The following is a 17,055-nucleotide window of genomic DNA, read 5'->3' as shown; positions in this document are numbered from 1 at the left end:
ATCCATCCCGGGGTCACTCTTGTGCTAAGGTGCATGCACAAATGTGGAGGGAGCCCCCAGAGCTGGACGGGTACCATCCAGCGTAGATTGGGGGACAGTGCAGGAATAAGCAATGCTATATCAGGGGGCTCTCAAAGGGCCCCATGGCTCTCGCCACTGCTTGATGAATGGAGGAAATGACTGCCTCTCAAAATTAGTTGTTTAGGAGAAGGAACTGCAGGGACTGTTCTTCTGTGTATTCCTCCTCTATGACCCCACTAGACTCTTAAGCAAGTGCAAGGTACAATGCCCCTAACAGACAGGGTGTGTAATGTAGAAAAGCCACAAACTTTAGGCTCAGTTCATGCAGGCTGCAATATATATGTGTATATATATTACCTACTGGCGGTTGCAGTAGGTAGTTCTAGTTAGGACCTAGTTTCCATAGGAAAAGCGTTTTTTGTTTTCTCAATATCTTTGGCACCGGGTGACGAATCTTCGTGAAATAAAAAAAAAATATATATATATATGCATGTATGTATGTATATATATATATATATATATATAATTCAAAGCTGTAATACTGTGCCTGGAGTGGAGTGGTAAATGGCTTTTGTCATTTTACAGCTCGGCAAGGACAGCACTGTGCTAGTTCTATGCTTAAAGACTTTGCTGTAAAAATGGCAAAATTCTTTGTCCATTTCCATCTCGGCGTGGATAGCACTGTGCTAATCCTATGCTTAAAAACTTTGATAGAAAAGCAGACATTTGAGGTGAGTAGATCTAGAGTGTCGCTGGTGTTGAGAGTGATCTATTCAGGAGCTGCTTTCCACCTAAACTTGAGAACTACCCAGAGTTCTCTGCTTCTTTTTTTGCATAATTTATTCGTCACTCTATGCCTGAAAGGGTATTCTTTTTTATATATATATATATATATATATATATATATATATATATATATATATATATATCTATATATCTATATATATATATATATATATATATATATATTTTTAGCTATATATAGTTATAGGAATTTATTAAGCGCACATATCACCCGCAGGTCTCAAAGCGCTAGCTAAAACCCAAAGGAGGGAAGGAAAGACGATGACAGCAAGAAAAGAGAATTATCAGAATAACCAGGTTTTTAGCCTTCTCCGCAACTGACTATTGTCGATAACCATACACAGCTGCAGTGGAAGCGAGTTCCACAAAGTAGGGGCAGGATATGAAAAGGATCTGCCACCATTCCTGACGGTGCCAATCTTGAGAGGAGTGAGAAGATGTTTGGTTGCGGACCTAAGGGTTCTAGTAGGTTGGTACCAGATGAGTTTTTTGGCAATATAACTTGGCCTGTTCCCGTGAATGGTTTTATGTACAAGACAGATGATCTTAAAATGAATTCATTTCCTAATGGGGAGCCAGTGAAGAGCTCTCAGACTTGGTGCCGATGGGGACCATGAAGGTAGAATTAATAGAAGTCTGGCGGCAGTGTTCTGTAGCACTTGGAGTTTAATAAGAAGCTCTTCATTGATGGAAGCCATCAGGGCATTTCCGTAATCCAGCTGACTGATGATTAGACCCTTGACCAGCGGTATCCTGGATACAACTGGGATCCATTGGAAGATCTTGCATAGGCTTCGCATTAGTCCATAGCAGATGCCCGTCGCATGGTTAACATGGTCTTTCATGGACAAGGTGTTGTCGATCTTCACTCCAAGGTTACGGACCACCAGTTTGGGGCAAGGACAGGGGCCAAGATTGGGAGGCCAACAGTTGCTAGACCATAGTTCTAGGGGCTTCCCAAAGAAAATTATCCCCGTCATACTGGCATTGAGTTGCAGATGGTTGGTTTGCATCCAGACGTTGATCATGCAAATTATGAATCTGAGTTTGGTGTCAGTTAGATCTGGGCCAAGAGTAATCAATAGTTGTGTCATCTGCGTGCGACAGTGTCAAAACCATGCGATCTAATCACTCTTTCCCGGGGTGCCACATAGAGATTGAAAAACGTGGGACTTAGAATGGATCCCTGGGGAACTCCCATGTCAACTGTCTGGCTACGACCATCGATTTGTACCATCGAAGTACGATCAGTTAAGTAACTCCTGAGCCAGTTTAAGGCAGTTCCCCTGATTCCCATCTCCCACAGTCAATTCACTAGAGTCCAGTAGGAGATGGTGTCAAAAGCAACTGATTAAGAAGGACCAGCATGGCTGACTGCCCCATGTCCAGGGCAAGTGTTATATTGTCTTCTGCCTCTATCAACGATGTTTCAGTGCTGTGGGCCACCCAGAACCCTGATTGGGAAAGGTCCAACAATTTATGGCTCTCTAGGAAGGTTGGGAGTTGCTTATTGATTAAGGTCTCTAGGACTTTCCCCAAGAAAGGGAGAAGAGAGATGGGCCGATAGTTGTTGGTTCCTTAGGGTCAGTGGTAGGAGTTTTTAGAATAGGCATGACCCTAGCTGCTTTCCATTTTATGGGTAACAGTTGCACAACTTAAGTATAAATTGAAAAGGTCAGTCTTTTGAGAAGTGCTCGGCTGATATTGGACAGAGTGTGAGGTGAGACTGGGTCGGCGGGAGAGCCTGATTTGACCGTAGAAAGGGCAATACTGACATCCTCTTGGGTAAATTTGGTGAATTATTTTAGAGAACTTAAGATGGGTGTATGATCTTAATCAGACAAGTTGTAATGATGTTCATATATCTGATTAGGAAAGAGGCTGTGGATGGTGTTGATCTTCTCCTCGAAGAAGATGGATAGTGTGTACACCCAATCCTGTGGGCAGGGTTTTGAGACTGGTAGGAGGAGGTACTAGTGAATTCCTTTAATATTTTGTAAAGTTCTTTGTTTGAATTGGCGGGCTTGTTAATTATGTCACCTATGTAGGTTTTTTGACTGTTTTGATGTTGTCAAGGTAGCGTCTATATATGTTTATATGCCTGCCTGTCCTCAGTATTTTAAGAGTTTCTCCATTTTCCTTGGTCTTTCCTACTGGCCAGTTTGTCGGATTTTAAAGCTTTGGTGAACCAAGGTGACATTTTTTGCTTGCGTTTGACCTTGGTCAAGGGAGCGATAATGTCGAGGGCCTGGGTGATTGCCTTCTCATTGGTGTAAACTGGAAGGTTTATGTTATCAGTGTTAGAAAAGGGCGGGGGCTAAAGTGGGGTAAGAAAGTGGTCAGGCTGACTTTCTTCCAGGATCTGCTCCATTTCTGTTCTCTGCTGGATATGCTGCGAGTAGAGACATGCTGTAAAGATCATTTTAATAAGTGATGATCTGACCAGAACACTGGAATAGGGGGCTCCACTTCGATATAAGGTGTATTGGTAAACAGAGGTCAAGGGTATGGCCTGCTGAATAGGTGGGCCCGGTTACCAATTGTCGAAAAACCCACTATTTTAAGACTGGAAATCAGTTGGCACGTGTTGGTGTCGGATGAAAGTTCTGCATGGAAATTGAAATCGCAGATATTCAGAAAGTTGTTGGCCGCTAGCAAGTGTGGTGCAATAGTCTCCAAGTGGTTGGTAAAGTTAGTTTTGGTGCCAGTGGGTCGGTAGACTAAGGCACCTCTCCAGGTTCCCTTGGTAAAGTTCTCATTCTGAAAATACAGAGTTCACCCCATTCCCCGAGAGAGGTTTCCAAGTATGCTAATGTTAGAGCTGACCCTAAATGCAATAGCTAGGCTGCCTCCTTCCTTATTGTTCCTGTCAAGTCTGATCAACTGTTAGTCCGGGGGGAAGGCAATTGCAATATCAGGGAGGGCAGACTCTTGGAGCCAGGTTTCGGTGGCAAAACTTAAATTTGGCTTTTAGGAGTCTAGCAGGCTCCATATCTCAAGAGCATGTGTTGTAATTGAACAGGCATTACAATAAAGCCCTTTTAATTCGGAGGAAGTGATAGCAGGGAGGTTGCCGCAAACCTCTCAGGGGGGCTGACCGAGTATAGTTTATTTAGTGCCCGGAGTTCTTAGCTCGAGTAGCATTGGACTGCCATTAGTATGGGTAAGAATGAAGGTGAACAAGTGGATTGAGGGGGGTACGAGTAGAGAGGGAAGTAAAGGGGAAACTGGCATGGGTTCCGGCGGCTGGCGGCACGCCGCTGCGCATGTATGCTGCACGCGTCCGCACTCTTTCCTGGTTTTTGAAGGGAGGGAGGGGTAAGAGGTGGCAGCGTCTAGAATGCCAACTGGCATAACACTCACTTCCGGTGGATGTGGGAGCATTCTGCAACGCAAGTCCCTCCGCTCAAGCGGTACAAGCCGTGGGGGAATGGGGATGGTTTAGCGGGAAGCTAGAAGGTGAGAGAGAACTTTAAAATTAGAAGTTTAAAAAAATGTAATACACCACATAGCACCTAGCAACTAGGACTCCGTTTCGCAACTGGGGGCTGGATGAAATGTGGGTGCGCTTAGTATGAAACAAACGGGACATTGCCTAGGGTGACTCAACCTAATAGTTTGTGAGGGTGTCAGGATGCCTGGGCCTTGCCTCAGAAGAGCCTGGGAAAAGCCCTGAGGTGGCGCATATATGAGCATTTTGGAATTAAGGCAAGATGTACAGACCTAATTGTTATGAAATGTGGGCGTCCTGCTGCTCAAAATATATATAGACCCTTGTGAGAGCGGGCGTCGGGGGCTTCCAGGTGGCTCAGGGAGGCACGGGCTCCTGGAGGACGCAAGCTCATCTGGTTCCCTGAAGCTGACTAAAGCGCATCCCCTGTGAAGCAACGAGATACACTGTAGTATTCTTGTCCTCTGGCGAAGGCCGGCCTCACCGTACTCACGCCGTCCTGAGGCTTAACAGAACACCGTGAATGGAGCGATGAGAGGCGCAGGTAAAGTAGCGCCATGTTAGCTGTGCGAGCACAAGCAAATAGCACAGACAAAATCATATAAAGCACAATGTACTACAGAGCAATGGAAAGAACAATTTAACTGCTGGAAGCAGGAAAAGAAAGAGGAAGCTATTCAGGGGACGCCTACCTTTATGGAAATCTTGGACTGTTGATTGGTTGAACTGTGTTGACCTTTCCCTGCGCATCTTCGGGAAGCTAGTTTTTTTTTACAGTTTTATTGGTGAAGACTGCTGGAATGTAAAAAAAAGAAAGAGCATAATCCTCTCCTCCAGTCGTGACATAGAATCAATGATCCCACTTTGAAACAGTCAAACCTTTGTCACAAATGCGTTCTAAATAGAATGTGATCATTTTATCACTGCAGTAGTCCTTTTCATACATTTATCAGATCTGTTGGTCTGAAACTATAGTGCCCCCTAATTGACTTTTCTTTCTGTAGATATGGAAGGTGTGACCCCCAAGAAGGTTTCTTTGAGTTGTATGAGATAAACAACAACATAATGAGATCTTGCAAAAGTTCAGGTGGACATGTTCGGGTCAGGCTATTCCAATCTCAAACAGAAAACGAAATTGTGTCGCAACATCTTAACTCTTGTTCTCATCTCAAGGGGATCTGACCTGGTAGCTTGGGCATTACTGTTCCTTCTGGAGAACTACCATTACTGATTTGCATACAGCTGGTCTTGGTCTAGAGTGGCATAGTGGGCAAAGAAAGATGAACCAGGCAACATCCTGTGTAATTACCATTGGCTGAGAAGAATTCTAGCTTTTAACCCATCACCACTGTTTTATTACCTTGAGCTCTCAGAGGCTTCTTTGCTGTTGGCGCCAGCACCTTTTTTTACTCACTATTTCAAGTGTCCTGCTGCTCCCCTGCCAGGCTGCCACCTCCTTATCGCCCTCTTCCACATGGCCACAGTATTTCATCGATATCAGAATTCATCTGTACATTTCTATAAAGTAATGCAAGAAAGCAGAATGAAGAAAGACTGCCTCAAACAATATTTTAATGATACTTGACTCCAGCTGTACATTCACCTACCACAATCACTGCAAAATCATAATCACTACAGCATTTTCAACCTAATAACTTAATGTGTTTTTGATTGTTTTTGCAATGGTTAAATACTGCTTTACACTAATCGCCTTTCTTTGTGCAGTTCTATATTCACAAAAGCCCCTGGTCTTGACTGATTCCTGTATGGCACTAAGTCCCAGCCACAAGGGTAATACAGTTGCACATTAGTTGCTGTAGTGCCGCCTATCTTTGAAACCAAAGCTACGTGGAACATGGAGGATAACTTGATCCAATACATATAAAACCCGTAGCATCTCTTTTAATAGGGCTTATGGGATTGTGCAAATTAGTGGTGTATTGAGTGCCAGGGTGACAACCCATTCACTTGACATTAAAACAGTCTAAATTCATGCAGCTCGCTATAAAGGGAGCACACGCTAATGATTTTACAGATACTACTTTCTTGGGTTGATAACACTTCCATTTATCCACTACGATGAGTTTTGTAACACAGTCCTCATTACTTTACGAGTATACAATGGTTCAGATGTCGTTTTTACCATGATTAGGCCTGTCACCATAGCACAAGTTGCTGTATATAGATTTAGATTACAGAATATAGTACTGAATGGACATATCTATTTCTTCTCTAAATGTATTCAGGTCCGACGATATCAGAATCTTGAGCTGAGAGTAACCTTTGAAGCTGCAATCTCCTGCAACATTTCCCAGGGTCTTTCCTATCAGTGGTTCATCATAGCATTAAGTGGAGCCCGGGTACCACTTCCTCCAAGTATTGACTCTAAGAAGCAGACCATCTTGCTTCCAAGCTATCTTCTGGAATACGGACTCTACACCGCTGTTGCTAAGGTATGTGTTTAAGTTACATTTTGGAACTGAGCGCAACACAAAATTCACATCTCTATGTACTTGGTAGTCTCTTGACTTGGCCGTGCGTTTATTTGGTGCATTACTAAGTCTCTGCATGCTGAATATTTTACTGATGTCGCATCTTAAGCACATTTCATTACATAGGTGGGGGATGGTGAGAACGTAGGATTTAAAATTGTTGATGGCATCCTTACCCACCACCATGTGTTATCCACCTTGCGGTTACAAGTATCTGTCTACTGAAGCTGCTCTTTTGGTTTCATGACAGTCAGAAGCCTCACTTTAAACTTTGGTTTGACGCAATTCTGTGTGTAGGTTATGGACACTCCAGTAGATTTGGGCCTGAAAAAATAAATGTGTTCTTTTGCTTTGAGAATGTAATTATTTTCTTCATATTTTTCAGGTGCAAATAATTGGAAACGTTGTATATAGTAATTACACAGTGAACATTGTGGTGCCTCCTAGTCTTCCTGTCGGCGTGATTGCAGGCGGCAACCACCTTTTCATATCTAAAATGAATGCTACCACTGTCCTCCTGAATGGGTCTGAATCATATGATCCAGATTTTATGGAGGCTAAAATGAGGTAGGCTGCCTAAATGTACAATACAATGTTGTAGCTGTATAGTGAATTATGGATTTTAATTGTCACAAATACCCAAACTATCTATTTTCCTTTTCAAAAGAGGAAAACCATATTGAACAGTATTTGTATAGTAACACATTTTGAAATGCTTCTGTTGTAGATCATTTTAGGGAACAAAACCCATGTGAGAATGACCAAACCCTGAGCAATTCTGGTTGTTACCCTTGCATAGATCACATTATATCTAAGTACTATGGAAGACCAAATAAAATATGTATGCTTTATTGCAGCATCACAGGTTCTCACACTCTCAAAAGAGATTCTGCATTTGGTGAGAAAATACTCTGTATTCTGGTAAAAAGGCCTTTATTTGCAATAACATGTACATGGACAGCCACCCAGAAAGGAGATACTTACCACCGTTGGGTCTTTGAAGGCATTTCAGAGCATGAGTGTCACTGTCCTCAGTGAGCATAAATATCCCTAGTTAAGCCGGCCTGAACTGTAGTTTCGGAATGAACAATTATTTTTACCACCTTCCATCTCAATAAACCACCCTGGATCTGCACCTCCAAAAAAAGTACCTAGGTGCTATTTCCTATTTCTTCACGGCTGCTTTCTGTTTGCTGGTGTGCCTAACAACCTTCGTATGCAACATCCTCATTAACTTTGTCATATTCTCCCCATTCTTTTCTGCTTAGCTTTCTACAGAAAACCCATGCTGATCCTTCACCCCTATATTTTCAGGGCAGTCTGCACATCTTTATTCTTGACCTCAAATTAGACTACCCTTTCAAAAGTGTTTCCTTTCTCCTCTGTACATACACTCCATTAGGGTCCCTCTTTTTATTGCATCAAGTATACAATTTCCCAAGGATATGCTCAATGATTCACCTTACATGCATCCAACTTCACTGCCCTTTACAGTGGCTTGGGCACACAATGTTCAAGGTATATATTTTGAATTGGTGGAACAGTAGGTCAATCCCAGAGCTCAACTGTTGGGGCAATCTCACATGTCTCAATTTTCTTATCTACATACACCTCCATCATAGTGCACATATAAGTAGGCATCACACAGCCATTGATGAGAATCAACCCTTTTCCTTGTTATGTCCACAGGCCATTACTATGGCCGTAGTTGTGAACACACTTCAATTAGGCCGGGGCACAGCCAGCTTAAATAAAGACACCAGATACTTTAAGAGGGTTGCTTTCCAACTGCTCTGGCAACGCCCAGAGCACTCTTTATACCCCTATGTGCCTACGCACCATCGTGACTATCAGGACCAACGCCCACAGGGGGAGTCATGAGAACACCCCTTGGGCGATCTAACATGTTGGCTAGTCCAGTGGGGTACCACATAACACTCCTCCCAAACCAGCAAGGAAAACAAAACAAAAACATCAGGTTAATGCCACCAACACTAGCCACCAAAGATGCATCTTCAATATATAAAGTGAGTTCAATATGTTACAAAGTTCTTTAAAAGAGATGATCTGACTGGACAGGGTCGAAGCTGGTACCTCTCCGCACCTCTCTCGTTGGACACCAACCTCGGGCCCCTGGGATTCTTCTGGGCAGGGCGACAGGTCACTCTCGGATATCCCACATGGTGGCTCTTCCCACGAACAGGGGCCTACCCTTTCGGATGCCAGCAGTCTCCGACCCGGAGGCTCCAGACCGTGACATTCTCCACCAGCTCCAGACTCATCACCTGACCCAAGTTCTGGCTCACTCTCGGTGGAAACCGTAGAGAGCACAATCCATCTCCTGTTGGCTAGCTACAGCAAGCCAGATGGCCTTGTTCAGAGTGCGCATGAAACGCTCCGCCTCTCCATTAGCCTGAGGCCATAGGGGTGTAACTTTTTGGTGATGGATTCCCCCTGATCTTAAGTACTCTGCAGTCTTGGCTGGAGAAGGGAGGGCCATTATCAGTGCACAGTTCTTTAAATAATCCATGGGTTGCCATAATCTTCTCAAGACGAGGCATGGTTTGACTGGCCGTAGTGGACTCCATAATTTATACTTCAAGATATTTAGAGAAGTCATCAATGACCACCAGCATATGACGCCCATCAGGGAGGCTCCCAAAATCAGCACTTGCTCGATAGTAGGGAAATGAAGAAATGTCTTCAGTGATGATGGGTGCTGGTAGGTCAGCAGGCCCTGCCGCTTGACAAAGTGGGCACCTACGCACGGCTTGTTCTACAAGGGCATCCAGACTGGGAAACCACACCTTGTACCCAAGTCTGGATTTCATTTTGACCACCCCCTGGTGCCAAATCCACCACTCTGTGGTAGACATCCTGGGATCACCAACCTCGGACCTGTCATCAGGCACCCCTCTGGAGATTTTACCAACTCGTCCCTCATGCTAAGAAGAGATAACAGTGCTGACCTCACCTCCTCTGTGCGATACACAGTTTTTTCCAGCAGGGTACTCCACTTTCCGGACCCCACAGCGGAAATGCAGAGCTGGAGGCATTCGTCCTTTTTTATGGCATCCAGGATTTCCTCCAACGATATTGGAAGGGGCCTGGACCTTTCCACTACCAGGCAAACCTATTCTTCTACCTCCCTCGCATCCATCTCCTCGATCGGTGTGGCGGGAAGGGCATTCCTTGTGAGATAGTCTGTCAGATTTTGCGTTCCAGGATGAAAGACTACATTGAAGTGATAATCTTGTAGCTGAAGAATCCATTTTTCGATTCAAGGTGGTGCCTTTGATCTCGACCCCATGAACAATGGAATAAGAGGTTTGTGGTCAGTATGTACGGTAAAAGGCTGTCCATACAGGTACAAGTGGAAATGGCGGCAGCCCCAGTGTATGGCAATAGTCTCCTTTTCAATGTGCGAATACCTTTGTTCTGTCACTGTCAGCGCTCTGCTGGCATATGCCAACGGTGCCCATTCCCCATTGCCTTTCTGTTGTGACAGTACGCTCCTAGTCTGGTAGGACTGGCATCCACAGACAATTCTGATTCCTTTGCTGGATCGAAATAGACTAGCGTAGTGTCTGCTGAGAGGGCTTGCTTCGTGGCCTGGAAGGTACTCTCCTGTTCGGGTCCCCAGTTCCAGGTGATGTTGAACTTGACCAACTCCCTCAGTGGAGCGGTAATGTCCGTCAGGTTGCTGATAAATCCGCCACAATAATTCACCATCCCCATGAAGCTTTTCACTTCAGTTAATTTGGTGGGAGCGGATGCTGTCTTAATGTCCTGGACCTTGAGGGGTTGTGGTGACACTCCTTTTTGTGAGAAATGGTAGCCAAAGAATATTTCATTTTTTAGAAAGTCACATTTTTCTTTGTGGAGGGTTAGGCCATTCTCTGTCAGCCGTTGGAACACAGCTTTTAGGCGGGCAAAGTGCTCTTCCAGGGTGGGGGCATGTACCAAAATGTCATCACTGACATTGAACACCCCGTCGATGCCAGGAAGTACTCCCCTGATGGTGTCCTGGAACACCTCTGCAGCACTTGAAATTCCAAAGCTGAGGCACCTGTACCTCCGTAATCCCACATGAGTTGAAAATGTGGTGATCACACGGGACGCTGCATGTAGATCCATCTTAGAAAACTATTTTGACTCCCTGACTTCTGCCACGATGTCATCCACTGTGGGGGTGATGTCGTTCTCTCTTGATACCAAGGTTGGGCAGGCACATATCTACGCAGATCCAGGCTTTTCCCTGTTGCTTGGGTTTTCAGACAACAGCAATCGGAGACACCCAGGGTGTAGGACCCTCCACTTTTTCGATGATGCCTGCCTAGTCCAGTTTGACGAGTTCCTCCTCCACCTTCGGCCGGAGGTAGAAGGCCACCCTTCGGTGTCACTGCACCACCGACTAAATTGACTCGTCGATATGAAGCTTTATCAGCCAATCCTTCAAACAGCCTATGCCCTCAAATAACGGTGCAAACTGGGCCATCAAATCCTCCACATTTTCTTGATGCACGCTGAGCGCGAATGCAACCAACTGGAGAAGCTCCGTGGTCCTGCAACCAAGCAGAATACCTTGGCCCCTTTCGTGATGTGTATGTTGGTCCTCGTTGCATGAGAACCATGCGCAACTTCTGCGTTGAAAACTCCTGCCAGCGGGAGGGGATCGGTGGACCCATAAACATAGACTTTAGTAGTGGTGTGTTTCAGGGCCGGTATGATGGGCAGCGTGAGCATCATCGTGTGGGCCATGACATTGATGGGTGCCCCGGTATCAATCAGTGCCTGCAGCTGGTGACCCTCAAGGAGCACGCTACACTTGGGAATGTGTTTTTGCAGGTATCCACCTGGCTGCAAGGCATGGATAACCTGAACAGCCCCCTCTACATAGTCATCGTCCATTTCTCCTTCTTCGGGACTGTGGTTGGTGTATACCTGGTTGATCGACTTCGTTCGATGTTTCCTTTGTGGCGCGGTGGACCGGCAGAACTTCGCAAAAGGATTCGTTTGGTTGCAATTTGAATTTTTTTGCCATATGCCGGGCATGGACCCCTGTGAGGGTAAGGTCCGCCACATCCATAGCAGGTTTTGGATTCAGAAGATGTTTTGTTCATTGGTCTCTGTTTTGGGTCTTGACAGTAAATGCATTTACCGGTTCCACTTTTACAACTTGTTGAAGCGCTGCCTCCATGTGGGCTGCCCTTACTTTGGATAGTTCCTTTGATCTGCCCATAGTCAGCATGTCAGCCATGGACATCCCCGGGACCTGTAGAATATTTTCCTGTAGCTTTGTGGATGAACAGCCTTGAATAAATTGTGTTCTGATTTTATCTGGCAACGTGCACGTACTAGTCAAGTTTCTCAGTTGCGCATAAAACGTGTCGACAGACTCCTCCGGTAACTTTCTGGGCTGACACAGGAGAAACCGCTCGTAGTCCGGGTTTGCTAGCGGTTCAAAATGAGCTGTCAGCGATCGTTTCAACGTCGCTTTTGTGTGTGGTGGCCCCGCCTCAACCACAGGCTTCCCCAACTGGTGGATAGCTGGCCCCCCTAAGTGTAACATGGGGCGCTTTCTCTCTTTATCCAGGTGAATGGCTGCAAAGTACGTTTCTAGGTGCGCCACCCAGTCCTTCCACTTTGCTGACTGAGCTTAGCAAGGGCCATCCAGTATAAATGGTTCCACAGGGGGAATCGCAGCGATGGCGCTGGTGTCTGGGGTGCCACAATCAGTAAAGGCTTAGTCTTCCACACCCTGTGAGCCTCAAATGTCATTTGTCCACCTCAGGGAACTGTGGGTGTATGCTACCCTATGTGCCCTCTTCTTTTTTTTTTTTTTTTTTCTTTTTTGATTCACAAGCATTTGTGGCCCTGTGCCCACTCCTGCTGGCTGTTGTGGTGGGTGTATGTGTGTCCTCTCTTCCTTCTCCCATTTTCATGCAGGAAAAACTCACTGTCCCGGGCACTCACCGCTGCCCAGATGTACATGAGGTTGCCTCCCACGTGTTTGGGCGGTCGATTTTCTCTCTCTCCCTCTCTGGGCCTTTCAATGGAATGCAGCTCTCTGTGGCCGGGAGATTAGGCCACGCCCCCTTCTCGAGAGCGCCAGCAGAATCAGGATCTCACAGCCGTGGCTGCACTTGGAACATAGGCGCAGTGGGAGGAGGGGACAGTCCGCTGCCCCAGGGTACACCTCTGCACGCCCCCTCTGACCGCACCACCAGGAGTGAGCAGTGGCACGCTCACTCCCACCTGCCTCACCACAACACGCTGAGCAGGAACCATGCAGGAACTAGCAGGGAGCACAAGAGGACACCGGCAACCGCGGCGTCGCAGGCAGCGGGATCACGTCTGGGTAAGTCGCGGGGTCCTTGCACCACTCGTCACCACTTATGTCCACAGACCGTTAGTATGGCCGTAGTTGTGAATGCACTTCAATTAGGCCGGGGCACAGCCAGGTTAAATAAAGACACCAGACACTTTAAGAGGGTTGCTTTCCAACTGCTCTGGCAATGCCCAGAGCTCTCTTTACTACCTTACGTTACTGTCGTGACTATCGGGACCAATGCCCGGGGGGGGGGGGGGGTGGTTCACAAGAACACCCCTTGGGCGATCTAACATGTTGGCTAGTCCAGTGGGGCACAACGTAACAATCCTCACACCCTCTCCTACCTCCGAACAGCATTTGAAATCAACCACATCTTTTAACCCAACCCTACCTCTGAACAGCTCTTGCAACAGTAAACCATAAAATCCAGATCCTGGTCGAAACTGCTGATACTAGTTGATCGAATCAGGCACCACACTGAATTGGATTAAATGCTCTTCATCTACCCAGCCAACAAATGCCTGTATGCACTTTCCTACCTTCTTTAAAATGGTCATGTTAGAGTTTTCCCCAGAGATTTAGTCTGATGTGATGTCTATGTATTATGTACATGTCTGCCCGAGTGCAGTGTGCACTAAACGTCACAAGTAGGGTGATAAACAACAAATCGTCCTGTACTTCAGCAGTAGGCACTAGAGCCATAGTGGCTTCAGACTGTTTGTACTAATTATATGTCATGATGAAAGATAATCACTTGTGCCTAATTATTACTAAATGGAAACTACGATGGCCATCATAGACCACAACAATATTTCCCTCAAGTGGCAGCATAATAGGATTGTTGGCTGACTTCCACAGTCCAAAAAAAGAGTTCTGTTGGCGTCCTATTCGACTCTGAGTTCTTCTTTATTGCGTACATATTTGTAGCAATTAAATCAAATGATCATGCTCATCTCCGAGTGGCCACAAATGAAACTCAGAAAAACATTGAAAACTGCACCATGTTTAAGGGACATGTTGCAACAAGAACAAAGAACAAAGTGAAGGGTGGAATACTTAAATTAATTTGAGCCACTGGCAATAGCTTGAGACCGCATTGTAGCCCATTGTTTTATGTCCACTATGCCACTCTAGCAAAGACCGGACATATGGAAATCAGTTTTTTTTAAGACCTTTTATTGAGTTTCATAATGACACAAAAATGAAAACTGTGAGCATCATCTGCCCATTAAATTAGGCTGATCATAACGCTAGAACAACATTTGAATTGTACCCAATCACCCCACCACACCTATCATTTATATTGCAACTCATTTTGGCTTGAGCGCGATTCCTCTGTATTGGGCCCAGTCTCCCGGTATCTAATGATGCTTACATGGACATCACCATCACCATGGGTCCCGTGCTCTCCATGCCACTGGAATCAAGCTATCCTGGCTGAAGAGGGGTGAAACCCCGAGACAGGTCCTAGGATGCTTGTTTCCAGTCCAGAGAGGATCTGGCTTGGCAGTTCGGGCTGGACTGTACCCATGAGGCACAGGGTCAAGACTGATTTGCATATGGCTGGGTTCAAACTGGAACGGCATAGTGAGCAAATAAACGATGGATTTAGGCCCAGATCTCTGTACTGGGGTGAAAGTATGACATTGTTCTGCATTCTGTCCATCAACTGTTGTTTTTGCATTTGTCACCCCGAGTGGGAAGGGTATGCCCAGACGTGGGTTCCGTGCTCTCCATGGCACTGGAATCAAACTATCCTGGCTGAAGAGGGGTGAAACCCCGAAACCGGTCCTAGGATGCTTGTTTCCAGTCCAGGGAGGACCTGGCTTGGCAGTTCGGGCTGGACTGTACCCATGAGGCACAGGGTCAAGACTGATTTGCATATGGCTGGGTTCAAACTGGAACGGCATGGTGAGCAAAAAAACGATGGATTTAGGCCCAGATCTCTGTACTCGGGTGAATGTATGACATTGTTCTGCATTCTGTCCATCAACTGTTGTTTTTGCATTTGCCCCTATCTGGGTGCAGCGGTAATACTGGCAGGAGATTTCAACTTCTATAGATGAGTTGTTGCACTAGGAACCCCCTCAAGCCCGTACTAAACCCCGGCTTATTGGTTCACTCTGGGATATACTGGATGGTTTACACATGTGTGATGTCTGGCATGAAAGCCATTCCGGGAGACGTGTGTTTTTTATTGCCATACCCAAGTAACCGGTGCATTCAGCCGCATAGATTGTTTGCTGGTCTTGATGCACCTTGGTGGTACACCAGCCCGCCCGGCGACACCCCTGTTGCGTTTTTATGCGGTGGCCCTGGGGGATACCCACCTCCCCAGCCTCTTTGTGGTAACAGTCACTGATGCATTGGGACACTATTTTGAGGAGAACTGGGGGTCGGCGTCCTCTCAGGTGCTCGATTGGGAGGCTTTGAAGGTTGCTTTTAGGGGTGTGTGTATGAAGACGTCCTATGGGGTTCGATGGCATCAAGACCGAGGAGAATAAGCTGGGTGAGGTAAAGGTGGTACTTCCCTCGCCTCTCATAAGCTGTCAGAATGGTGCAAAATACGGAAGGCCCTTCTGGAGGACTGGCGTAGGTTGGAGAAACATACTTATAAGGCCCATCGGCAGTGATTACATATGAAAATGGATAGGATGGGTGCCTTGCTGGCTCGATTAATTAGACGAGACGCCCCTGAGACCTCTGTCCTACTGTTGCATACAGCAACAGGAGATATGGTCTATACAAGCGATTAAGGGAGTATTATCCACTCACTCAAGGGAGACGAGTTAAACCCCCTTGTCCCGGGTATGTGAATAAAAGGAACCAAAAGAGAGTAAAAAAAAATTGTTTAAAAGAAAAAAAAAGTCATGCCTCATTATTTACTGTGCTGGACTACCATGAAAGCAGGTTGGGGGGCAGGGGTTTAAAATAGTTTTTTTGTCGACATGGGTGTTAGCTGATGCACACGGTCTTTACTCCTCCTGTATGGCTCACCCACGCTCTCAACTCCAGACGGACCCACACCTGCTTCAAAGCTGCCCCGAAACGCACACAGGGTCCTTTCACCTGCCGGAACTGCAGCTACACCAGTATCCGAGCCGCCGAACCACCCGCCAAGAAAGGCCACAATCACCTCCGATGCATCCTACTGAACACCCGCTTCGCACGCAAACATGTCGTCGAGCTCTGGGACCTGCTCGAGTCTGCATCCCTGGACGTCGCCTTCCTGACAGAGACCTGGATGAACAACTCCTCCGCACCCGCCATCGCCATTGCCATCCCAGACGGCTACAAGATCACCCGCAGAGACCGGAGGAGGAATCGCCATCATCCACAAGAACAGCATCAGGGTCTCTACCAACACTGACGGTACTCTCAGCACCGCCGAACACATGCATTTCCAGATCCACACAGACCCCAACTCCACCCTCAGAGTCACCCTCGTCTACAGACCCCCCGGACCCAGACTCCAGTTCAGCGACTCCATCGCCGACTTCATCAGCACGCACGCCCTGACCTCCACCGACTACATCCTCCTCGGAGACCTGAACTTTCACCTTGAGAACGACGACAGCAACTCCACCACCCTGATTGATAACCTCGCCAACCTCAGACTGAAGCAACTCGTCACAACGTCTACCCACTCCGACGGCCACACACTCGACCCCGTCTTCTCCTCAAGCTCCCACGTCTCCTTCAGCCACAGCACCGAACTGCCCTGGACAGACCACCGCTGCATCCACTTCACCTTCCAGAAACCCACCACACACCACCACACCCAACAGATCCCCCGCTACTGCTGGAGCAAAATCACCGAAGACCAACTACACGCAAACCTCGCTGTCAGCCCACCGAACTCTACAACACAGACGCCGCTGCCTTCAACCTCAGACGCTTGATCGACGACAGCGCCAACAGCCTCGCCCCGCTGAAGAAACCCTCCTACAGAG

At 46.7% G+C, this 17,055-nt stretch overlaps 1 protein-coding gene across 1 annotated transcript in view; it reads left to right on the top strand.

Annotated features, from left to right (window-relative positions):
• The window catches only part of PKD1L1 (polycystin 1 like 1, transient receptor potential channel interacting), a 1,386,277-nt gene that overhangs the window by 550,210 nt on the left and 819,012 nt on the right, over positions 1–17,055 (top strand). Inside the window, exons 20-21 of the mRNA XM_085607392.1 lie at positions 6,523–6,729; positions 7,154–7,335. Of these exons, the coding sequence (XP_085463518.1) occupies positions 6,523–6,729; positions 7,154–7,335 (389 nt within the window). The remainder of the gene's footprint in view (positions 1–6,522; positions 6,730–7,153; positions 7,336–17,055) is intronic.

This window comes from Triturus cristatus, chromosome 5_2, assembly GCF_964204655.1.
Source record: "Triturus cristatus chromosome 5_2, aTriCri1.1, whole genome shotgun sequence".
Taxonomy (NCBI): Eukaryota; Metazoa; Chordata; class Amphibia; order Caudata; family Salamandridae; genus Triturus; species Triturus cristatus.
Note: the sequence above shows the minus strand (reverse complement) of the source record. Positions and strands in the feature narration are given on the sequence as shown.